This window comes from Scylla paramamosain, chromosome 8, assembly GCF_035594125.1.
Source record: "Scylla paramamosain isolate STU-SP2022 chromosome 8, ASM3559412v1, whole genome shotgun sequence".
NCBI classification, from domain to species: Eukaryota; Metazoa; Arthropoda; class Malacostraca; order Decapoda; family Portunidae; genus Scylla; species Scylla paramamosain.
Genome location: NC_087158.1, coordinates 30518945 through 30543539, shown reverse-complemented (window position 1 = coordinate 30543539; position 24595 = coordinate 30518945). Strand labels below are relative to the sequence as shown.

The window sequence follows — 24595 nt, the reverse complement described above, 5'->3', positions numbered from 1 at the left end:
TCCACCGTGATCCTAATGCCAACAGCGTGTGGGCGGCGGTGCAGCATGGGGTGTGCAGTATGCCGCCGCGCCAGCCTCTCCCCTACACCACTTATTTGTGTGTACTCGCCCCAGACTACTTTCGCCACTTTTTTTTTTTTCTGACACATCTAAGCGGCTCATGACTAAAACCAAATTAACACTAAAACATGCGTGAAATCGTTGCCACGTATGCATGACATCCGAGCCGAGAGCTTGACTTTGCAAACTGTAGTTGTGCAAAGTGACTTGATAAATGTATCTCGCCAAAGTGCATCACGCAACGCAAGCTGTGCCGTGAGTGCAGACAACATTTGTAGCAAAAAGGCAGCATTGAGCCGTGAAGGAGATGATGACCGTCACCATCCACGGCATCCTGGTAACACAAACGACCGATAATGTACACTATTCACGCATCACTTATTTACTCACTCATGTACACTTTTCCCTAATTAATTATAACATGTCTTGACGCAACACCTCTTACTCACAATTCAGGCCAAGGTAACACACACACACACACACACACACACACACACACACACACACACACACACACACACACACACACACACACACACATACACACACACACACATACACACACACAGACTTGCTCTTCACCAGAAACACAAAGGTTGAACTTAATTATATACAAATTAATGTTCTCTTACACAAATTAATTACCATGGACATATTAATTATCTCATACAAATTAGTTAGTTTCCATAGATGCAATATTAATAATCATTCACACACACACACACACACACACACACACACACACACACACACACACACACACACACACACACACACACACACACACACACACACACACTACTCAATCATTATCTAAGCATACAAATTGTCACTATGTAACATTCTTTAAACTTAAGTAACAACAAATTAAGTGATAAATGCTTGGTCCCCTTTACAGACAAAACTTAAACTAACAAACAAAACAAACCATATATACCACACACACACACGACACTCCAGCTTTACTCTCAATACCGCCAGAAGCTTTAACAAGTAAAGAAAGTGGAGAAAATAGCAGTAATACTCTCTACATTGCACATCCAAGGTTCCGTATTACGATATTTAGCTTTGAGTCTTTAAATAGCACAACTCAAGGTTTAGGTCTGGCAGCAAGAGGATTGTTGTGGCTTAGGGATCAAAACATCGCCAGCCAATGCGCTGCGAAAGATGCCCGGGGTTAATTAATTATGAGTGCTGGGGTGAGGGGGGAGGCTCGCCGCGCAATATAAACAATACGTAAAAAAGAAAAAAAAATGTTGTGTTTTATAAATAACGAGCAAGAGAATGAAAATAACGCAAGTGGAGGAGAATCAAAATATTTCCGAGCTTATTTTTTCCTGTTTTTTTTTTTTTTTCCTCCCACCCAAATGAGGCTTTAATCCCACGTACCTCCTCGTATTTCCCGGCGCCTCCTCAGTCTCTCGTCTGTTGATGCCTCAATGTTGTAGCCCAGTACTTCCCTTACAAGTAGTACAAATACACACACTATGTACAGGAACACTTGGACCTTCATTTAGAGGTGCCTGGCTCGGGGGTAAACAATGGCCGGTGGCGACATCTATTGGAGGAAGGAGTGTCAAGATCAAGATTCAGCGTTCCTAACACGGTTATATTATTATTTCCTCATATTAAAGTAGTTTTTCACTTTAGTAAATGTTGACTGGACGTGTTTGGCTTTCAGACATCAGCAGCAGACATGGATAAGCGGAAAATGAAACAGAGTATTTTTTTCTAATCAATATAATGAGAATCCAGAACTTGACATAACTTTTCATAGGAAAACAATTAAATTAAAAAAGGAACATATTAAATTCAATATATCATGTACAACTAATGTCCTGAAGTAGAAAATAATATATTCTCATAAATATATATGAGAAATCGTAATATAATTGAATGTGTGTGTGTGTGTGTGTGTGTTTATATATATATATATATATATATATATATATATATATATATATATATATATATATATATATATATATATATATATATATATATATATAAATCACTGAAAGTAAAAGAAAAAAAATTGCATAGAATATCAGCAAAAATGCGATCAAATATATTCATAACCAAATAACCAATTGCAAAAGTGGGACGTGTATGTACTTATTGCCACCTATTTACTTACAGTTCAGTGACCCAAGACGCAATAGAATGAAATATTCCAGTATAGCGAATTGGGCCACTAGTGGTACAATGTGTGAGTGGCTCACCGGTAACCCAACACGCAGTATGGGAAGAAAATATTGCGATACCGCATGTTGGACACCGATGAGATACCACTTTCATGAAGGCATACGAGTTACCGAGGGTGAGAGAAGGTACGTAAATGTTTTCTTCTCGAAAGTGAGAGTGTTGTGAAGAATGCCGCAACAGGCAAATCTTGCTGCTGCCACAGCGTGGGTGACGTCTTAAACATATATTAATGTTTGATCATTATTGCACCACCGGTGTACCAACCCCTTATAATGGAATGCAATTAATGGTACGCTAGTGGCCCAATACGTAGTGAACGTGTTAAATTTTATAAGAATAGTAATGAAATTGTTTCGCTTTCAAGAATAAATAAAACAAGAAGAGAAGGAGGAAGAAGGAAGAGGAGGGGAACAACGACAACAACAACAGCAACAACAACAACAACAACAACAACAACAACAACAACAACAACAACAACAACAACAACAACAACAGCAGCAGCAGCAGCAGCAGCAGAAGAAACAACAACAGCAGCATCCATAACCACAAGAAGACTAACACTAACTGCCAACACCTACCACCACCAATCACTCCTAACACGATAACGATTACATATTTAATCCTCCCTTACTTTTCCCTTCCCCACCCCTACCTCCCATTCACCTACAACCCACCACACCTGCCGTGACATCCACAACACCACCATCAGGTTGTCGTGCTCCAGCCACCCAGCCAGTCACCCAGCCTCGCCACCCTCACCTGTGCCAGCCCTCCCTCACTGGTCCCTCATTACCTGAAAACTCATTACCAAATCCTAATAAATTTCTCGGCTCCAATTAACACCTGGCAGGGGAGCGCGGCAAAAGAGGACCATTGCATTTAGGGGAAAACAGCTGATGATGAAGACTTTTTTCTATTTAAGATTGAGGGTGGTGGAAAGGAATGATGAGAGAGAGAGAGAGAGAGAGAGAGAGAGAGAGAGAGAGAGAGAGAGAGAGAGAGAGAGAGAGAGAGAGAGAATGACAGAGAGGGGCAAAAGAAGTCGTAGTAGCAAAAGTAGTAGTAGTAGTAGTAGTAGTAGTAGTAGTAGTAGTAGTAGTAGTAGTAGTGGCAGTAGTGGTAGTAGTAGTAATAGTAGTAGTAGCAGAAGTAGTAGTAGAAGTAGTAGTAGTAGTAGTAGTAGTAGTAGTAGTAGTAAATGCTGTTGCTGTTGTTGTTGTTGTTGTTGTTGTTGTTATTTTTGTTGTTGCTGGTGCTGCTGCTGCTGCTGCTGTTATTATTGTTACTTTTGTTGTTGTTGTTGTTGTTGTTGTTGTTGTTGTTGTTGCTGCTGCTGCTGCTTCTGTTGCTGCTGCTGATGCTGTTGTTGTTGTTGCTGTTGTTGTTGTTGTTGGAGCAGTAGTAGCAATAACGGTAGCAGCAGCAGTAGTTACAATAGCACCACCACCACCACCACCACCACCACCACCACCAGCAGAAGCAGTAATAATAGCCTGCACCTCTCTGGCCCGTGGATCTATTGCTGGTGACAGGCTGGACGGAGCGTACGTACAGCGTCCAACTTTTTCACTTTATCCTACTTTATTTCGGATATATTTTGGGTTTGATTTGGACCGGAGACATTTAAGGGTCCTATAAATTCCGTCCACCGGAGATGAGACGTTTTTGTGACTTGTTTATCTATTTATTTATTCGTTTCCTTCCTCTTTTTTTTTTTTTCCTTCTTCAAAAAGTGGATGAGAGAATTAGATTAATTAGATCGCGTCGCATATGCTTTGCTTGGATGTTGGAAATACTCGTATAATGAAGAGAGAGAGAGAGAGAGAGAGAGAGAGAGAGAGAGAGAGAGAGAGAGAGAGAGAGAGAGAGAGAGAGAGAGAGCGGTTGACGGGACGCCTTCCCGGACTCACGCACTCTCAAGCCGAAAATTCAATTAAATTCTAATTTCCAAGGGATGCCAGGTTGCTGAGGCTCTGGCGAGGGAGGGAGGGAGGAGGGAGGGAGGGAGGGAGAGGAATATGATGGGAGGATGGAGGAAAGAAGGAAGGGAGGGTGCATCTTCCTTCTCTCCAAATACTTCTTTTCTTCTCTTCTTCCACGTTCCTTATCGCAAGAGCAAAACTTGAAATCATAGCACTAAGACTCGATTGAAGAAGGAAAACTACTCAATACAAGTTTCCTTCTAAATTGTATCTCTACTTGTACATTTCTTCAGCATGTCTCGCCTTTTGCTGTCTCAATCCATCGTGTTCTCTGTCCCCTCCCGTCCCTCCCTCCCGTCTCATCCTGTTCCCTGTCCCTGCACCAGTCACCACCTGTCCTTTCCTCTCATCCCACACTGCCGCCTCCCACACCCTCCCGTGTCCCCACCTGCCCATAACCTCGAGGAACAAAGATTAGAAAACTCCCAGAAAACAAAGACTTTCTCACCGGAACCTTCCAAGAATTCGAATAAGACGGTCTTCTGATCTGTGTCCCTTTAAAAGACTTTAGATAAGAGAAAACAGTGAGAGAAAAGACCGATTTTTATCTTCCCAACTCTCCGTACTCGCAAGACACTGGCCAACTTTTCAATTTTCGCTGCCGGCCTGAGCTCTTAAAACGGCGAAAAATCTGTCTCAGGAGCCTTCGGGGAATTCCGTGGCCGCACTCCCTCGGGCGTTGTGGTAGTGGTGGTGGTGGTGGTGGAGGTGGTGGTGTTGGTGGTGGCAGCGGCGGTGAGGGCGGCGACGTGCGAGTGCGCCATCCCCGTCACCTCCCCTCCTCCCTCACCGTGTTGTTAAACTTCACTAATTACAGCCGCTTCACCCTCCCCTCTCCCTACGAGAATCCCTTCCTCCTCCTCCTCCTCCTCCTCCTCCTCCTCTTAAGCCGTTATCCCTCAGTTCCTTGCGCCTTCCATATTCTCTCTTCCATCCCTCCTTCCTCTCTCGCCTCTATCCTCCAGACTCGGTAAGCGTTGCTTGCCGTTGCCACAGACAACATCGTATTCAAGGCGACAAATCTGGCTCGCTGGAAGAAGGGGACTGTTCCCGCCTGGCTCCCTATCTTCGCCACTCCGCCACTCCGCCAGCATCCGTCACATCCCCACCGGAAGGGAGGAGGATGGAGGGAGTGCCGCGGCCTGGCGTGGTCCGATCAGGCGCAAAACTCGCCAGGATTTTGTGTAATTAAGCCGCGCCAAGCAAAATATTAGATCAGAACTCGCTCAGGCGGGAGTCAGGGACTAAGTTTGGTGATCCTATGTCGAAAAATATTTTTTTGTGGAGATACTTTTTTTTTTTTCCGCTGTCATATTTTGTTGTAGTCTCGTTAATGCGATTGTTTACGTGCAGGTGAGGCGAGGCCCGAGGGAAGGGGAGGCAGCAACACCCTTACGCCCTTAGCACACTAAGCCCTCAAGCCCTAGGGCCCTTCCCCACAAACACACACACACACACACACACACATACACACACACACACACACACACACACACACACATACACACACACACACACACACACACACACACACACACACACACATACACACACCTGGCCTCCGCCGCTCTCACTGCTGCAGGAGCCGTGGTGTTCCTGGGGCTGTGCATGGGTGGCGCCTCTGCCTTTACTATCTCTGGTTCTCTCCGGCTTCCCCTGCGGTAGCCTCTGTTCACATCTCTGAATGTTGCTCTCTCTCTCTCTCTCTCTCTCTCTCTCTCTCTCTCTCTCTCTCTCTCTCTCTCTCTCTCTCTCTCTCTCCTCTACTCTTTTCATATTTAAGCTTCGCCTCACATAGTTCTTCCTCTCGCTTGTCTTCCTTTCCTTTCCCTCAACCCGCCAATCCTCCCTCCCTCTCCCTCTCCCTTCCGCCCACTGTAGCACCATTGTCCACTCTCGGCGTCTTCCCGCTCTCCGCTTTTTGCCTTTCTTCCGCCCCGTCGACGACCAATGAGCCTCTCCTCCAGTAGGCCTATTCACCCCCCCTCTCACATCTTTCCCTGTTCCCCTGTAGCGCCTTGCAGGAAATATAGGAAGAGAGAGGAGAGGAGGGGAGAGAGAAAGGAAGAGAGGGGTTTGGAGAGAATGGAAAGAGAAAACCCGTTGTTACGTGTCAGTGCGCCACGACCACACTCTGATGGCCTGACGCATGTGACATCTCCAGCGCCTCCATGGATTCTTTTTGTGGCACTCTCATGGCACTTGTTTGGGCACTTCGCCCCGCCTCACGCCCGCCGGAACAGCCACGTGCAGGATAGGCGAGGGGATAAGAGGTTCAAATCCCCTCACGTATTTCCTCTCTAGAGGCCAGTGGTCAGCACCCTCGGGATTACGGTGCGGGGCATTGTGGACTGCGGGCCATTAGGACGGTAACATGCTCCGCCCCATTACACTCACCGGGGCGGCGCCCGGCCCATGGTGTACACAACACTGCTCAGCGACCACGGCACCGCCACGCCCCGCTGCCCGGCCCTTGCCACCCTGCTGACTGAAGAGACTATGGATTAGACGAGTCTTCTTGACCGTAGCAGCAGCAGCAGCAGCAGCAGCAGAAGCAGAAGCAGAAAGCGAGAAAAGGGTGGCAGTGATGGACTCATGAAGGCACGGGTGAGGGGCGCCCAGCACAGAGCGGAGGTCGCGGGTCATCAGTGGCCGCAGCCCCGTCCGGCGCCGTGGGAGGCCTCGTTATCACTTTCCCGTTGGTATGTTAATTACCAGCCGCTACCGGAGTCACTTAGGGGACACGTGACCCCCGTGTTCCTCAAGACAATAGTGGTTTCCGGGGTGCTGTGTGGGGTGGGGAGGACAATGCTGCTTTGTTGAGTGGAGGGGAAGTAATGAGGAATGATAATGGCATTACTGTCAGCTGAGGAACGTTACGAATTAATGATGAACAGTCATGCACGTCAATGTGTCTTCCCTGATAACCTTCTTCAGCTTTCTGAAGTCTTCCCTTCATCTCGCCCACCACATATCCTCACTGGCAAGTTTTTGCCTCCCTGCCGCCACAATACTCAGGCTGCGGGCGTTGCGGGGCAGTCACGAAGTCATCAAGAGCTTATTTTCTTCTGAACTTTCCTTTACACAGATACGCAACATTCTAAACACCGCGATACACATTCACATTGTAAAATGGCGTAAAAAAAAAAGCTTATGTTCTCCGTGTCATGACGTCGCCATATCAAAACAAACATAATTTTTCCTTCCCCTTCGGATCCTTCCCTTCGCTTTGTCTCTCTCTCCCTTAACCATCACGATCCCCCGTTTCTCCGCACCATTACTCTCTCCCCTTCCATTAACCCTCCCATTAAAGCACCCTCCTCAAATTTCTTATCACTTCACAGCACTGACTGACTTCCCTCCCCCTCCATTATCGCCAGAACCCCTACCCTCCATTTTCCTTCATATCCACTTTCTCTCTCTCTCTCTCTCTCTCTCTCTCTCTCTCTCTCTCTCTCTCTCTCTCTCTCTTTCTCTCTCTCTCTTTCTCTCTCTCTCTCTCTCTCTCTCTCTCTCTTTCTTCTTGCATCTTCCTTCTCTTTTTTCCTTTCGTTCTTCGTCACATCGTTCTCTTTACATATATCTATCCCTGTGTCTTACATATATCAACGCATTCGTTTATTTTATATTCTTATCTGACCTCTCTCTCTCTCTCTCTCTCTCTCTCTCTCTCTCTCTCTCTCTCTCTCTCTCTCTCTCTCTCTCTCTCTTTTATATCTCAAATTTCTTCTCCCCACTCTGTTATTACATCCTTTTCCTCTTCCATCCCACACTTCCTTCCTTCTCCCTTCCCCTCCTCTCCCTGCTTTTCCTCTCACCGTCCTCCGCTACTTTCCTGTGGTGAAGGAAGCTGGTGGATAGTTTCTGGTGGAGGCGCTTAATGATAGAGTAAGGAGAAAGACGAGAACGAGGAAGAGAAGGAGGAAGAAGAAGAGAAGGACTAAAATTGAACAAGAAAATGGTAAAGGGAAGAAGGAATTACAAAGATAGAAGTAGAAAATGAGGAGTACAAGGAAAAGAAGGAGGAAGGAGGGAGGAGAGGGGATCGGAGGAGGTGATAGCAGAACTACTAGTTGTAAAGTAATTAGCGGTAAAGGAGTAGGAGCTGGAAGTGATGGTGATGGCGTGGAAGAAGGGAGAGTGGAGGTGGATGAAGAGGAGGAGGTGGTGAAAGAGAAGGAGGAGAAAGAGAGGGGAGTGCTGGGGGGGAGGAGGAGCGGCGATTGGAGGAAGTAGTTTAATAGTAGTTGTGAAAAGTAATTGGAGGTAGAGGATAGGTAGGAGGTGGTTGTCGTGATCGCGGGGTTGTTGGTAGAAGGAAGAGAGGAAGTGGAGAAGGCGGAAGAGAAGGAGGTATTGGATGAGAGGGAAGAAGATAGGGAGAGGGGCTGGTGATGGTGGTGGCGAGAGGCCTGACGGATGGGAACGCATTGGTCATGGAACTGAACGGGGTATATAGATGAAGTGGGCCAGGTCAAGTAGGTGGAGACTCAAGGTTACTTTTATCAGATATAAGATGACACACGGCGCTGCTGACTATGTGAAGCAGGAGCGGCAGTGGTTTTACTGCAGCTAAGGAAGATCAAGACGAATAAGTAACGGATATAATGAATGGAAAAAGCAGAGGTAATTATTGTGAGAAGAGAGAAGTGATTAAATACGGATGAGGAAAAATTAAGGACGAAGAAGAAGAAGGAAAGAAAAGGAAGCGAATAAGGAAAAGGGAAAAGCGACTAATAGGAAAGTTTAAACTAGAAAGAGAAAGAAGAAAAAGAAAATTAAGAAGTGTTAAAGCGCAACAGGGAAAGACGAGGGCATGAAACAAAGACGATGACGAGGACGAGGAAGAACGAGAAGAGGGAAAAAAAAAAAAAAAAACTAAATGGTCAGAGGGAAAAAATAAGATAAATGAGAAAAGTCCAAGACAATAAAAAGCTAAAAAAAGAAGAAATAGTTAAAAAGGAAAGCGAAAAAGGAAAAAAGCGAGGAGGAAAAGAATATATGAAACCTGGAGTAAGAAAGAGAGAGAGAGAGAGAGAGAGAGAGAGAGAGAGAGAGAGAGAGAGAGAGAGAGAGAGAGAGAGAGAGAGAAGGGATTAGGGGCGCGGCGGACCCTGAAAAATCTTCCTTGGAGGTAAAAACGCCATACGCTGCACCTCCTTCACATATCTCTCTCTCTCTCTCTCTCTCTCTCTCTCTCTCTCTCTCTCTCTCTCTCTCTCTCTCTCTCTCTCTCTCTCTATCTGGAGGTGAAAGAGATGATGACCCAGTAATACGTCCCTCACTATCAGTATTCACCTTCACAACACCGTCAACATTATCATCATCATCATTACAAATGCTAATAAAATGACAGTTAATACTAGTAATGTCATTATCTTCATCATCGCCGTCACTAAATTTGAATTTGTCTCTATCATTATCATCACCGTCATCATCATCATCGCCGCCATTGACTTTATCACAATCACCATCACTGTTTTTGCCATCATCATCACCATATCTATATCTAATCATAAGTATCGTCTTCATCATCATCATCACCATTACCATACTCATTAACACTATCACTACCATTATTACCATTATCATCATTATCATTATTATTTTCAACACCTCTTCCTCTTCTTTCTCCACGTCCTCGGCCTCATACTTCTACTTTCCCTCTCTTTTCCCTTTACCACCACCCGGGAAAGGGAAGAGGGAGGCAAGAAAGAGGGGGAGAGGGAAGGGTAGGGCAGGTGGGGGAGGACCATGGCCCCTCCATTCATCCTTTGATTCCAAAACTCTGGGTTTTTTTCACCCTCTTCAAATGGCAATTCACTTTTTTATTTAAAGAGTTATTTCCTCGCTCTCAAAAGACCGATTTTTTTTTTCTTTTTTGTCTGGTTTATGGCCTTGCCTTCGATCGTTCTTTTTTTTCAGATTTTTATTCTTTTTTAGAAATAACTCAATATTTACTTTTCACTACATTTTTTTTCTTTCTTTTCTCTCTCCTTCCATCCTCTCCCCCGCGCTCTCTTCTCTCCCACTTGGCATTGTCTGTAGTTCTCTGGTTTAAGGGGGAAAAACTATTATTATCTATACAACTACGGAGCTTCCATGACCCACTTTCCCTTCCCTCTCTGCCAAAGCAAAGCGTCCACCAATCAATCAGCACCAGTTAGCCCAAGTCACTAGTCACCTGGTAACCATCTTGAGGTAACCACGTCAATATACTTCCATACGTCAAGAAATTCTGGCATAAATTCAAGAGAGAGTTTTAATAGGAATAGACTGAATTTGTTTCCACGCGTAGATCAGACGGTAAACTTTACTTATTTATTCATTTATTACAGCATCAGTAGGAAGTCAGCATTGAGTGAGAAAGCGGCAGACAGCCAGGCAGGCAGGCAGGCAGACAGTCAGGACAAAGTAAACGCGAAGCTCGGCCTGAACGGTCCGCCTCGCTCACAAAGGAACACAAGTATTTAGAGCCAGTTAATGACAAGTCCGGCTCAGTCCTTGATAAACCCGGCATTGTTTCACTGTAGCTCGCCCCACCCCGCGTCACCAGCCTCACTAATTAGCGCCCTCGGCTCGACCCGGCAGGTCCCGCACGCTACTCCAGGCCCTCTTCTTGCCCACTCCATTTCTGCAATTGAAAACAGAGTGAAACATCTCCTTTTTCCGCGATCCTGTATTTGTGTACAATAGCCGAGCCTGGCCTTTTGTTGGTCAAGTGGGGAAATTACCAGTATTGCCAAAATCGCGCGACTAGGACTCGACTCGCAGGATCAATTTGCCTTTTTATACTTTGTTTTTAATTAGGGTTGCAAAAAAAAATAAAATACACTCACACGACCGTTGAGAGGAGGACGTGGAAGGAGGAGGGGTGAAGGGGGCGAAAGAGAGACCCTGAGTAATGGGGCATTGCGGGTATAGAAACTGAGGTAGGTGTGAGGGGCGGGTTGCGTGGGATGAGAGTTCCGTAAGAGCCGGGAGGGAGGAGTGGAGTTTCCACAACCTCTCTCCTTGGCCTCAGTGATCTTTCCCCGACTTCCTACACTAAGTATATCGACTATCAGACAATAGTTTAATATTTTACGTTATATCATCTGTTACCACACAGAAGAGAGAAGACATTGAAGGACTGCGAAGGAAGAGGCTTGAACAGAACACGAGATGGTAATAAATAAGGTAAGACGAAGCTGTCCAGGAGGAAGTATATAAAAGATAGTTTGCTTGTCTGAATTTGTGACTATCTTAAATATTTATTATTATCAAGATTTACGTCCATTTATGTCACTGTGTATGTGTATATTTTGGTCTCTCTCTCTCTCTCTCTCTCTCTCTCTCTCTCTCTCTCTCTCTCTCTCTCTCTCTCTCTCTCTCTCTCTCTCTCTCCTGACCTCTAACTGTCATCCTCAGTGTCTTCCTCTCAGTTTAAGATGGATTCTCATTCGCTAGCTTTCATATCCATCCTCTCTCTCTCTCTCTCTCTCTCTCTCTCTCTTTTCAACATTCAGTTAAGTTTCGTCTTTGTATGAATTTTAATTGCCTTCTTTATCACTAATTTAATGTTATTGCCGAGAGAGAGAGAGAGAGAGAGAGAGAGAGAGAGAGAGAGAGAGAGAGAGAGAGAGAGAGAGAGAGAGAGAGAGAGAGGGAGAGAAAGAGAGAGAGTGTGTGTGTGTGTGTGTGTGTGTTGAGGATGGTAGTGGGTCGGATAGGAAAATTATATTGTGCTGACCCGATAAAGTCGCTCGGCCGGGGTTGAAGGGAGGTCAGTTAGGGAGAATCAAAGACTCCACTCAAGAAACATGTGTATGGGCCCCTCAGCTCAGCCCTGAGGCAGAACCTATATACTGTGTCGGTGAGCAACGTTGGCGGCTATTACTTTTCAAAACAATAACAACACATGCATGTCGTTGCACATCTGTCATAAGTGGCAGATTGATGCTTCAGTATGCATTAATGGAACTACAAAAACGCTTTATACGAGAATCTGCTCTATAAACTCACCCACTAGACACCTTAGTACATACTTTCTCACTTCATTCATTACTAAGAATATAGTAATACCAGGTACACTTATCGCATGAATTATAAGAATGGGTGTGTTTCCAACAAATTTGTTACACTATAATGTCAGTAAACTTGGTAGAATAGAATCTGATATATTGTTTGATTTCCTTCGTGCTATGATGTATCATGAACAATATGATAAGCAATGGTCTAATGGGTATCACATAATCAAGCTTCTAACAAAGTCATTTTAACATAATACTATGTACATTTTCTATATTTTATACTTTAACATTTTATAAATTTTGAACATTTTATTTAATGTGTCCTTTAGTACAAACGGGCTGTGTATGTCTCAGTGACTTTATATGTACTTTTTCACCATGTGGAGGTCAAAATAACTAACTAAATAAATAAACATAACCCACCTCCGGATCCAAGATCACCCAGATCATGATCCGGATCACTCAGATCAAGGTAAGTTAAAAGTGGGCCAGAATAGAGTAGCAAGGATGGCACTAAGTGCACCGAGGTGCACAGCAGTTGAAGCCTTGAGAGGTGACATGGGATGGAGCACCTTTAGAGAAAGACTCACAAAAGCCACACTTAGGTACAAGATTAGGCTTGAGAGAATGGATGACGCAAGAATAGCAAGGAAGGTGTACCTGTGGAACGAAAGTGGAAGCAAATGGAGGAAGAGATGCATGAGAATGACAGACAGGAATGGATTGCAAGTTGTGTGGGCGATAAGAATGAGCGTGAATGGGTGGTAACAAGAGGAGGCAGAGTGGGAGCCGAATGGGATGTGAGAAAATGGAAGAATGAGATAGGCAAAGAAGTGAAATGTGTGGGACTGAATGAATGGAAGAATGAAATGGAAAGAAAGAAGACCCTGGAATGGTACAAGGAGAAAGAGGCCCCGAGGTATAAAAGGTGGTATGATGGAAGCCTGGGCGGTGATCTCTTCTGAGCTAGGGCACAGTGTATGGATGTGAATGCAAGGAGTTACAGGTGGTCTGAGTCCCGCAGCAAAGTGTGCCAGGTGTGTGACATGGGAGAGGATGAGACGGTGGAACATGTGGTGCTGGAGTGTGTGAAGTATGACAGCGACAGGAATGGGATGATGCAAGTGATACTGACTGAGTTAGGGAATGATAGGAATGAAAGAGTGGAGAAGACAGGAAAGGAATGGATGGTGTTGTTGCTGGGACTGTGTAGAGAGGCGAATGAAAGGATGATTGAGGCGGTGAAAGAGTTTCTGGAGAGAATGTGGCGTGCCAAATGTATGGACAATTAGGATAGAGGATGCTGTTTGTTTCTCTTTATTTTATTTTATTGTATTTATTTTTTCCTTCTACAGGAGTTGCCGATCCAAAGCCCTGGCTCAGGAGTGATCCTGTGCCACCTGTACCATCAAGATCAAGATCAAGATAGGTAAATCCAGATCAAAATGTAAATAGAGCACAGGTTGTGGCCAGATCAGTGATCTGAAATGGATCATGGTAAACAGAAGATGCCTTATGGTGATAGACTGACCTTGCCAACTATCATCCCATTATGGCCGGCGAACAGTCCCCTACGAGAGATCAGACCGCCCCGAAGGTAAACAGAGATGAAAGATGAAAGAAAAATGTTGCTGCCGAGTCGAGAAGAGGTAAAGAGAAAGGACTCTGGAAAAATGCGCAGATTAGTAAATAGAAAATGCTTATAGAAGTCAGATGAGTGGGTATGTGATGGAACCCAGCTATGTGAAAAAGCAGACTGGGATCAAGTATGGGGTAGAGACGGTGTACACCTAAGGAAGGTTAAGTTCACAGCAGTGGATGGTGATGATCATAGAACAGTTGATAAAGACCAGAGACAAGGAAAATCCAGGAAGCAATGAGGAAGAGGATCAATATACAAGATTGCAAACAGCCAACAGCAAAAACAAATTCAGCTGCGGCTTTAGTAATTCAAGAGGATGGAATATAAGTAAATGGAGAATACTAATAGAAGAATGGGTTAATCTGGATATCACGTCTGTGTTACATACAAGCACGAAACTCACATGTCATGGAGAAGGGTTCGGTGACTGCCGTAAATGTAAAAAAAAATTTGGGGCACGTCTCTAGTAACAGCATGCTGTTCAGTGTGTAAGAACAGAAATATATCCTGAACCTGTTAAGCAAGAAGAGAGGAATGGAATTAGAAAACTAGCTGCTAAGATTCAGAGAAGGTGAGCCTGAACACACAAAAAAAATAATAAAATAAATAAATAAATAAACTTTTGCAGTTCTCTGAAAAGAAAATAATAAAAACTGATTTCTCTTAGATTCAGAAAATAATTAAAGCACATCTTTGTCACATTAATGAAATACTGTCTTACATGTTTTGTTTGACTTTTTTTTTTCACTAGCAGAACTTATCTTTGTAAAATCATAAATTGCCAAAAGTTATCACAACTTTTGTTTAGTTGGGGATCCTTAGGCGAGGCTTAGCATGTTTGAGGATCCCTGAAAAAAAAAGTTTGGGAACCTCTGTCTTCAAGTATTTGTAGTTCATTTATTTTAAAGTTATATCTCTTGCAGGAGACCATGTTTTTTTTTACATGCCAAAAACTTCCTGCAGTTCTTCTTCATCCAAGAGAAGACTAGTAATAACATCTCCGAAGAAGCCAGAATAGTCCTGCAGGAGGCCCATGATGACAGTGATCATCAGGGAATGACAAGGACCCAGTCCAAAATCAGAAAATATTATTACTGGCTGTCTATAACAGAAGACATTGCTGAATGGGTATGTTGAATTTTAACTTTAAACACACATTTTCAATATAAGACAGTTCTATAATATTCAAAACATATTGGAGGGAAATAGTTGAGTGTCATTAAATGAATATTGGGAAAAAAACAATTTAATTTTTGAGGTACTGAACACAACAAAGTTCCATAAGAGAAAGATCAAAATTACATAGCACATAGGATTCCTTTCTTCTTATTTTACTGGGATTTATTCTAACTGATTTTAATTTTCACAACTAATTATTTAACATATCTCACACATTCTATTCCAGATAAGGAGCTGTCCAAAATGCCAGTTCCTCAAAAAAATAAAGACTTAGGCATCTGAACTTCATTCCATTAAAGTTGATGGGAGATGGGAGGCAATTGATATTGACCTGATGGGTCCCTTTAAAGAGACACCACAAAAAAATAAGTATATCATCACTACGACAGACTTCTTTACCAAGTGGGTAGTAGCATTTCCTCTAAAGGACAAGTCTGCACCCAACATAACAACAGCCATAGTCGACATGATGTACACGCATGGTCCTTGTCTCAAGATAATTACAGACCAAAGAAGGGAATCTATTAATGAAGTAAATAAGTAAGACCTTTTCTAACCATCAACATATTGTGACATAGATACATTTAGATGTTCATGTTAACCACTATGTAATAGATTTTAGCTTGCATTGAACTGATGCTTGTTTCTTGGTGCACACACTCAGGTGTTGGTAATGACTCATTCCCTCTCCCTGTCCAAAAGCAACAAATCTTTAGTTAATTTTCTTTCCCATCCACTACCATATTCATCGCTATTGTGTCCCCATGGGTACAAGTTCATGATTTCTGCTACAGGGATGTTGCCACTGATTATTAAATTAGCTTTCATAAGTTGACTGTCCTGTCAGCCTACCTCTCTCTCATATATATATATATATATATATATATATATATATATATATATATATATATATATATATATATATATATATATATATATATATATACATACATATATATATATCGTTGTGAACATCATTTTGAGATCAGTGGCCATCCACCATTACCATTGGAATTGCTTACAGGGCAGGTATTTTTAAACAGCATCAGTAAAAAGTTTCCGAAATATAAGAAAGGTAGATCTAGCATACAAATATCACATACCTTATCTAACTCTGGATCTTTTTTCATCCACTGTAGAACAAGCCACTGTCTATGTCTCTCTAATGACTGATCATCTTCTGAATCGGGCCTTGGTGGGAGATAGGCCCTTGCTTCATACATCAGTGGGCATGCAGTCTCTCCTGGCACTATGTGAGGGGCCTTCTTTTTCCTTGATGTCACTTCAGTCAATGAGGAATCCTGCCTCTTCCTTAAATTCTGAAACTTGCACTGAATGCACAATTTTCATTGCAGCTGCAATTCATGCTCCTCTAGGTCACTATTTCTCAGGATGGCAGGAAATTATGTAAAAACAGCATTTGCCATACTCATATATTGTTCAGATGTTGGATAGCTGAAATGTGATAATAATAATAATAATAATAATAATAATAATAATAATAATAATAATAATAATAATAATAATAATAATAATAATAATTTGCCATGATAGTTATGTAATAATGATGATAACAATAATAATGATTTTAATCTAGCTATATATATACATGGCTTTACTACCCTTATGGGGGTAGCCCCAGACAAGGCACAACACTCTAGCATCTATCTTTCTTACAACCCCATCCTTATAGATATTAAACAACCATGGCGATATCACACAACCTTGCTGCAGACCAACTTTTACAGAAAACCACTCACTTTCACCCTGTCCTACTTGAATACATGCCCTACCATTTTCATAGAAGCTCTTTTACTCCTCACAGAAGTCTACCTCCTATCCTATACATTTGCATAACAGCCCACAACCCTTATCAATCAATCATATCATAGGCTTTTTCTTAATCATGACTGCCCAGTAAACTTCCTTCTTAAGGAATTTCTCACACACTTGTCGTACCACAAAAATCTGATCTATACACCCTCTCCCTTGTCTAAAACTGCCCCGTTCATCTTGAACAGACTTGTACGTACCTTTCTGTATCTTATCAGCACCCTACCATACACTTTATCTACTACACTCAATAAACCAATTCCTCTATAATTTGAACACTCTTGCTTGTTATCCTTCCCTTTGTACAGTAGAGCTATGCAAGCACTCACCTCTGGCTATATCTCCAAGAATATGCTTTGGCTTCAAGGGCCAAAGTGATACAGATGAACACTGTAGCCTCTTGTAACACTGCATAATATGCCCTTAATTTTACCTATCAGTTTTTGTGGCACGGCACAAGGCTTTTTTTTTTTTTTTTTTTTGACATCTTGTAAACATTTCTGTTGCACAAAAAAAAAACAAAATCATTCTTCAGCTTCCTCTCTTTTTTCTTCTGTGTCTCCATACAAACAATTATTGCTGAACTATGGAACTTAACAAAAGACGACCATAGCAGTAAAAGTGCTCATTAAAGACAGCCACATCTTCCACCTGCAGAGCGGCGTGTGTGTCTGCCTGGCTATATGGGGCCAGACTGCTTGGAGGAGTGTGCTCCGGGGAAGTGGGGAACCAGTTGCCTGCACAAGTGTCATTGTGCCAACAGGGACGCATGCCACCCTGCCGACGGGCGTGTGCATCAAGGACTCTCATCCGTGATTCACAGGACCTGACTGTGACAAGCGTGAGTGTCCCTGTATGAGTCCTGCCGCCACTCCTGCTGACTTGTCTGTTTATATGTTTGATATATGTAATTATCCATGTATTTATCAGTTCATACATGTATGTCAGTCTGTTCTTCTGTATATTTGTCTATCTGCCTATCTAATTATCTATTTATCTATCCACAGTATATCTATCTGTCTATCTGTCTGTCTGCCTACCTACATACCTGCCTGCCTATCTATCTATCAATTTATCAATCAATCTATCTACAATTTATGATTCTAACTCAAACAAGGACCTCGTTTCTTCTTGTACTAAGAATAAATATGTTCTTGCTGCATAAGGATTACTTGTAGCCCAAACATGCAACAAAGTTTAAGTCCAAAGAAAGAATAGTTTCACAATCTTGCTGTTCCCTAACTCTCCCATCCCTTGGTATCCGTTACATTGTTAACATCAAGTGGCCGTATTTATCACCATTGCACAAGTAAGACTAACTTGAACCTTCCTTCCCACAATGCGCCTCATCCTCCTCGCAGTGTCCGATTCATGCTCCATGAACTTTTCAAATATGTCAGTTGATCAGTATTTCTGCTCGTTCACCCTGAAGATTTGTCAGCTTGGAAGCGACATCTTTCTTTCTCGCTTCCTGATGCTTCTACACAGGAATACCAAGGCATCAACAAAACAGATGTCTGATGGATGTCTTACTTATATCCCTTCCCTTTGCAGGCTGCAAGGCATGTCACTACGGACCAGGCTGCCTGTATGTGTGGCAGCATGTGGCCCTGCGACCCCATCACTGGGGAATGCCTCTGTCCCACAGGCACCCACGGCCCCAGCTGCCTCCAGTGTCAGTACGCTGCTCCCTGTGCCCCTCCTCATTGCCACCATAGAGATAATAATGATAAATAATAAGAATAATCCCACATTGTTTATTTTCATGTGTGTATATATATGTAGCTTTCCTTGCAGTGTGTGCCCCTGGACGGTGGGGGGAGGGGTGCCTGCAGGAGTGCCAGTGTGAGAACGGTGCCTCTTGTGATTGCGTCAGCGGGAAGTGCCACTGCCTGCCGGGATATGTCGTCAGTACCCAGCATATTTTGTGTGACTGGAGAGAGAGAGAGAGAGAGAGATGCTTGTTCAGTTTATCCTTTATTGAAATATTTAACCAAGGATATGAGGCATGAGACTCGCTGTGATAAGCCTGAAGGGAGAACTGAATTGCGTGTTTTCAGGGCCCGGTGTGCAAGACCAAGTGTCCCTCAGGAAGATTCGGTGTGGGTTGCTGCGACACCAGCAGCTGCCTCAATGGCGCCACCTGCCACCACATCACTGGCAGGTTGATCATCCCCACATCTTGGACTGTGAATCTTCTTACTTTATGTTGGGCATTAATACAGCACATTATTTATTTTTTATTTTTTTTTTGCTGTATTGAGTAGATGTTGCTTTCTCTTCACTACCTATGGCTCCCTTGTCTGGCAGGTGCGAATGCATGCCAGGCTTCACAGGACCATGCTGCAGTCAGCCCTGTCCGCTGGGATGCTTCGGACAGGACTGTGTCCACACGTGTGACTGTAACAGCAGCCGCTGCAACTGAGTGACGGGCGAGTGCATGTGTACCTCCGGCTGGCGAGGACCTCAGTGCCAGCTCCATGAGTGTCTGTGTTGGCCTGTCCTGGCTGGGCTGTGGTGCCTTACATACTCGGGATAGGGCCTCCGGTAACACATGTTCTCGTCAGCAGCATGCGACACAGGGCGGTACGGGGCTGGTTGTGCCATGAACTACAGCTGCACCAATGATGCTGAGTGTGACATCTCCAGTGCCTGCATGTGCCAGCCAGGTGCCACCACAATTCATCCTTCCTTTTTTGCATTCCAGAGCATAACTAATATAATGAGTATACAGCAGGTTTGGTAATTTGTATATGAAATTTTTTTAGAGTATAATGCATACTTTTATATCAAAGTTAGATAATTTAAGTGCCAAATCTACACACCAGTGTACAGTGTTCACTTCTTCTCCTATAGCCCTGCCTTCACTCTCCTTCCCTGCAGGCTGGCTTGGCACCTTCTGTTCCTGGCCATGTCCTGAGGGTTACTGGGGGCCAGAGTGCCGTCACCAGTGTGGCTGTGGAACTGGCGCCACTTGTGACCCTGCAACAGGTGCCTGCCTGTGCCCTCCCGACAAGTATGGCCTCCACTGCTCCAAAGATAAGTCTTTCAGTTTCTCCGTTTCACGGTCCTTTAATTTTAGTAGAGACTGTGAGCTGATTTACAAGTTTTTTTCAACAACATCGTGAAGCTAAGGCTACGCGTATTATCATCTAATCATTTTCCCCATAAGTGTGCCCGATTGACTGATGGGGCACCGGCTGCCAGAACAAATGTCTTTGCTACAACAGCGGTTCCTGCGAATGAGTGTCCGGCACCTGTGTGTGTGTCCCCCGGGCTCCACCGGCATCATGTGCCAGGACAGGTGTCCTGATGAAACCTACAGCTTTGGGTGTCAGCACAGCTGCCCGTGTCAGCATGGGGGCACATGCCAGCACGACACCGGGGCATGCCTGTGTCCCCCAGGGTATGTTGGGGCCTTCTGTGAAACAAGTGAGCATCACCAGCTTGCTGAGCTTCGCCTTTCTCTGTACAGTATGTTTGTTGTTGACTTAAGCATTGGGGTTTCAGGCACCAAGGATCACATCTTAGGGTAATTGCCGGTCTCACATTCAGATTGCAAACTGCCCCTGCCTCTCAAAACTGCCCCTCAGCCCACACCACCAAATGGGAGAACCAGTTTAGATGGCCTCAAATTTTCTTTTTAATGATACTGATACATCCAAACCTTTACCTTATGTCCTAGAGCTATAAACTCAGTTCTCTGAACCTGTAAAGTAATAACATCAACTTCTTTTCCCCCAGCCTCCATGTCAGGGTGCCTGTGTCATGGATGACCACTGCCAACATGGCAACTGCTGCGGCGTTGCCTCGGGCACATGTGAGTGTGCCCCAGGCTGGCGTGGCCACCTTTGTCACAAGCCATGTCATCAAGGTAAAAGCCTCTCTACTGAGTACTGTTTCTCACATTAATGAAAACATACAGTGTATACTTTATTTTCAATAAGAGGTATGCATGGGTTAATTTCTGCCACCATTGGCCACAGCCAGAAGTGCGAGTGTCACACAGACAGCCACGCAGGCTTTCCTTTCATCATCCTGGCCAACATTATTCTAGATGTAGTCCAGAACCAACATTGAGTCTCAGAGTAGAAACCCTAATGGCTTGGGCATCACTTACTTGGCTAGAATTTATGTAACAGCATGGAAAACTAACATAAGGTTAATGTAATGACTTCCATTAAAATGATTATATAACATTTTGTATGAACTGGGAGACAAAAAAATACTTATTGGTGGTTGAGTCTGCTTCACCATCATGTCCCAAGTATTGCAGCACCTCCCATTGTCTCCCTGCAGGTTTCTGGGGAGAAGAGTGCCAGGAGGTGTGCTCCTGTTAGCATGGGAGTCAGTGCCACCACATCACTAGGGAGTACAGGTGTCCCGCGGGATTCAACGGCGACAAGTTCCAATTTGGTGAGTGTGTGAGTGACGCGTGATGAGTGAAAGAGAAAAATGTGTGTGTGTGTGTGTTTGTGTGTGTGTGTGTGTGTGAGATAGAAGCTCAATATCTTCATAACTTTCCGTTTTCTCGTAAGTTGCATTACTCTTTTGCAGACGTGTCTTGTGCTGGCGAACATCCTGTCTGCAGTCAGTCTGGTGGTGCCGTTTTGCAGGCTCTGACGTCAGGAAGAGCCAAATGGAGGGTGTCTACAGCCAGTACTGGGTGTCCTGATGCTGTACAAGTGTCAAGCCAGGTGCCACAGCACACATGGTGTCAGCTGACTCCACCAGTGTATTGCCCAGTCCAGGGTTTATTGCTGTATGACTTGTATGCCTTTGCCAATAAATAAATTTGTGACTATTCTTATATATGTGAAATATATAGTTTGCTAACAGTGTGGTATTGTATAAAAAATATTTGGTGGTAATAATTCATGCCCTCAAGGTAAAAAAAAAAAAAAAGCCAGGATTGGCCCAGAAATAAACTAAGTATAAGATACGATTTGTACATAGAGGCTCTGTCTGAGTGACTTTGGTGTTGCTTGGATGGGGCCTCTATGTGCAAATCATGTCTTATACTTAGTAGTTTATTTCTGGGCCAATCCTGGCTTTTTTTTGGCCAATCCTGGTTTTTCTTTTTTTTGCCTTGAGGGCATGAACAGTTACTCCCAGATAAGTTGTTTATTTGCCAAAGATATTATTGACAGTTATATAAATACCCATCATGTTCAAGATGGTATATTGAATTTTTATTTTACTGCATTTTTCTATTGTATGTCATTAATAAATACGCAAGATAAACATGGCACTTCTTTTCCTTATTACTGAAGTGATGGAATGTACAAAACTTATCCTATGCCTGAATGAAGGTGGTGGTGGTGGTGCTTGCTACATTCTTCCTTCCCAGACTGGAGTTCAGATCTCTTGCAGCAGGGCCTGAAAGAAGCGACGCTTGTTGATTCTTGTGTCAACTTGTGTGAGGAGCCAACTCCCTGGTGAAACTGCCAGTAACTTGCAATACCATGCTGCTTGTCTGTCTCACCACAACTTGTAGGGAATTTCACGCACCCTTCCTGCTGTTGACTGCTTAATCTTGCTCCTGCTCAAAATTCTTTACCTCCACTCTTCTTGCTGCAGCTTGGCTTCCTTGATTGCAATGACAGCTCTTGTACCAGGCCTTCTGCTTGTGATGGAGGGAATTTCATGCACCCTTCCTGCTGCTGACTGCTTAATCTTGCTCCTGCTCAAAATTCCTTACCTCCACTCTTCTTGCTGCACCTTAACTTCCTTAATTGCAAAGAAAATTCTTGTACCAGGCCCTCTGCTTGTGATGGAGGGAATTTCACGCACCCTTTCTGCTGTTGATTGCTCGACAATCTTGCTCCTGCTCAAAATTCTTTACCTCCACTCTTCTTGCTGCAACTTAACTTTCTTGATTGCAATGAAAACTCTTGTACCAAACCCTCTGCTTGTGATGGAGGGAATTTCATGCACCCTTCCTGCTGTTGACTGCTTAATCTTGCTCCTGCTCAAAATTCCTTACCTGCATTCTTCTTGCTGCAACTTGGCTTCCTTAACTGCAATGAAAACTCTTGTACCAGGCCCTCTGCTTGTGACGGTACTTCTCAACACCACTCAGGCTGGAATGTAGTGACGCCCGGCCTCTCTTCCTCATGAAACTTGACTCCCTAATTGCAATGGAGTACGTCATTCGTGATAAGGCACCACTATTTGATAAGCAGATGCCAGTACTGCAGAAGTTGGTGTTGGTAGAGATTCTTGTGGCCTGGTGAAGTGGAAACCGTACGCTTCACACCTGTATGGATAACAGACCATTAGTTCCTAAACAGATGAAGCTGGTGTGCCGAGATTCTCAGTAACTTGTTTGATAATTGACTCCCTTGAAAACTGATGACAAAAATAGAATGTTAGGTATAGAAAATGCGCCCAAATTATTAGTATGAAATATCTGGGGATTAATTCACTAGCAAAATAACACTAGAAAAGAAACATGACACGGAAAATGAGAAGTCTGAAAAGTGTGACGATATGAGAGCTGCCGAGATTTAGTAGGTGAGTGCGTGGGCGCGGGCGTGAGAGTGCGTGTGCGTGTGTGCGTGGGCGTGAGTAGATTAAATGTGGAACAGCGACTACGAGGAAGAGGAGACGTGAATACTTATCAGCTCTCAGCCCTCAGAAGAGACGATCCTGCACCACTGAGCCCAGCGAATGACTGGCTCGACGTGACCGGAGCGCTGCTGTGTTAGTTTTGAACACCTTCCAAAGAGTTCATGGAACTGGCGAATCACAAGACTCGACTCGCCGGTTACGAACGAATGAACGAACGGACAAACAAATACTAATAAGACATAATGTAACTAGTAGTAGTAGTAGTAGTAGTAGTAGTAGTAGTAGTAGAAGTAGTAGTAGTAGTAGTAGTAGTAGTAGTTGTTGTTGTTGTTGTTGTTGTTGTTGTTGTTGTTGTTGTTGTAGTAGTAGTAGTAGTAGCAGAAGAAGAAGAAGAAGAAGAAGAAGAAGAAGAGGAGGAGGAGGAGGAGGAGGAGGAGGAGGAGGAGGAAGAGTAGGAGAAAACAGTAGTAGTAGTAGTAGTAGTAGTAGTAGTAGCAGCAGCAGTAGTAGTAGTAGTAGTAGTAGTAGTAGTAGTAGTAGTATCCTAACCTAACTAAACCCACAAAAAAAATAACAAGCAGTAGTAGTAGTAGTAGTAGTAGTAATATTAGTAGTAGTAACATAACTTGAAAATAGTCAAAATAGTTAGAATAGTCACTTACTTGGTCAGAAGACAGATTTACACCCTCCTCCTCCTCCTCCTCCTCCTCCACCTCCTTCTCCTTCCTCCTCCTCCTCCTCTCTTCGGTGACCTCGGGGAGCGCTGGTAGAGGTCAGCTGATCCATAGAGGTCAGGTATGCCCATGGATAGTAGACACATCCGGGCCAGATAGTCTACTATTACAAGGCCAGACTCATTTCTATAGGCAAGGCTGTGGTGGTAGTAGTAGTAGTAGTAGTAGTAGTAGTAGTAGTAGTAGTAGTAGTAGTAGTAGTAGTAGTAGTAGTAGTAGTAGTAGTAGTAGTAGCAGTAGTAGTAGTAGTAGGAGGAGGAGGAGGAGGAGGAGGATGAAGGATAGAGAAGAATTATAGTATTAGTAGTAGTAGTAGTAATAATAATAATAATAATAATAATAATAATAATAATAATAATAATAATAATAATAATA

At 43.7% G+C, this 24595-nt stretch overlaps 2 protein-coding genes and 3 long non-coding RNA genes across 12 annotated transcripts in view; 2 read left to right on the top strand and 3 right to left on the bottom strand.

The window, feature by feature from the left end:
- Nucleotides 1-1587, bottom strand: part of LOC135102616 (uncharacterized) — an 83336-nt gene extending 81749 nt beyond the window's left edge. The window contains exon 1 of the long non-coding RNA XR_010269707.1: nt 1450-1587. This is a non-coding gene — a long non-coding RNA (uncharacterized LOC135102616). The remainder of the gene's footprint in view (nt 1-1449) is intronic.
- Nucleotides 1588-10554: 8967 nt separating this feature from the next.
- LOC135103151 (uncharacterized) lies at nt 10555-16321 on the bottom strand. Its single transcript, XR_010269936.1, has 3 exons — nt 16184-16321; nt 14305-14414; nt 10555-10881 (listed from the first exon to the last, which is right to left on the bottom strand). It is a non-coding gene; the product is annotated as an uncharacterized LOC135103151 (long non-coding RNA).
- Nucleotides 14333-20103, top strand: LOC135103148 (multiple epidermal growth factor-like domains protein 10). 7 transcript variants are annotated; one of them, XM_064009216.1, is made up of 10 exons: nt 14336-14472; nt 14865-15029; nt 15307-15612; nt 16220-16333; nt 17571-17754; nt 18468-18588; nt 18711-18820; nt 18974-19077; nt 19224-19582; nt 19797-20103. In XM_064009216.1, exons 5-9 carry the CDS (start codon nt 17683-17685, stop codon nt 19336-19338), a joined length of 522 nt encoding a protein of 173 aa, XP_063865286.1. In that variant the 5' UTR covers nt 14336-14472; nt 14865-15029; nt 15307-15612; nt 16220-16333; nt 17571-17682; the 3' UTR covers nt 19339-19582; nt 19797-20103. The 7 variants fall into 7 exon arrangements, with proteins under 7 accessions (XP_063865284.1, XP_063865286.1, XP_063865287.1 ...); XM_064009217.1 differs by having other exon boundaries at nt 15307-15620; XM_064009214.1 differs by lacking the exon at nt 16220-16333 and having other exon boundaries at nt 14333-14472; nt 14825-15029; nt 15307-15620.
- LOC135103150 (uncharacterized) lies at nt 16345-23655 on the bottom strand. The gene is made up of 3 exons (XR_010269935.1): nt 23533-23655; nt 22900-23172; nt 16345-16535 (listed from the first exon to the last, which is right to left on the bottom strand). It is a non-coding gene; the product is annotated as an uncharacterized LOC135103150 (long non-coding RNA).
- Nucleotides 20178-22157, top strand: LOC135103149 (platelet endothelial aggregation receptor 1-like). 2 transcript variants are annotated; one of them, XM_064009222.1, is made up of 5 exons: nt 20181-20319; nt 20424-20520; nt 20655-20787; nt 21213-21329; nt 21471-22157. In XM_064009222.1, the coding sequence occupies exons 3-5, from the start codon at nt 20686-20688 to the stop codon at nt 21534-21536; spliced, it is 285 nt and encodes a 94-aa protein (XP_063865292.1). In that variant the 5' UTR covers nt 20181-20319; nt 20424-20520; nt 20655-20685; the 3' UTR covers nt 21537-22157. The 2 variants fall into 2 exon arrangements, with proteins under 2 accessions (XP_063865291.1, XP_063865292.1); XM_064009221.1 differs by lacking the exon at nt 20424-20520 and having other exon boundaries at nt 20178-20345; nt 20658-20787; nt 21214-21329.
- Nucleotides 23656-24595: the final 940 nt, after the last annotated feature.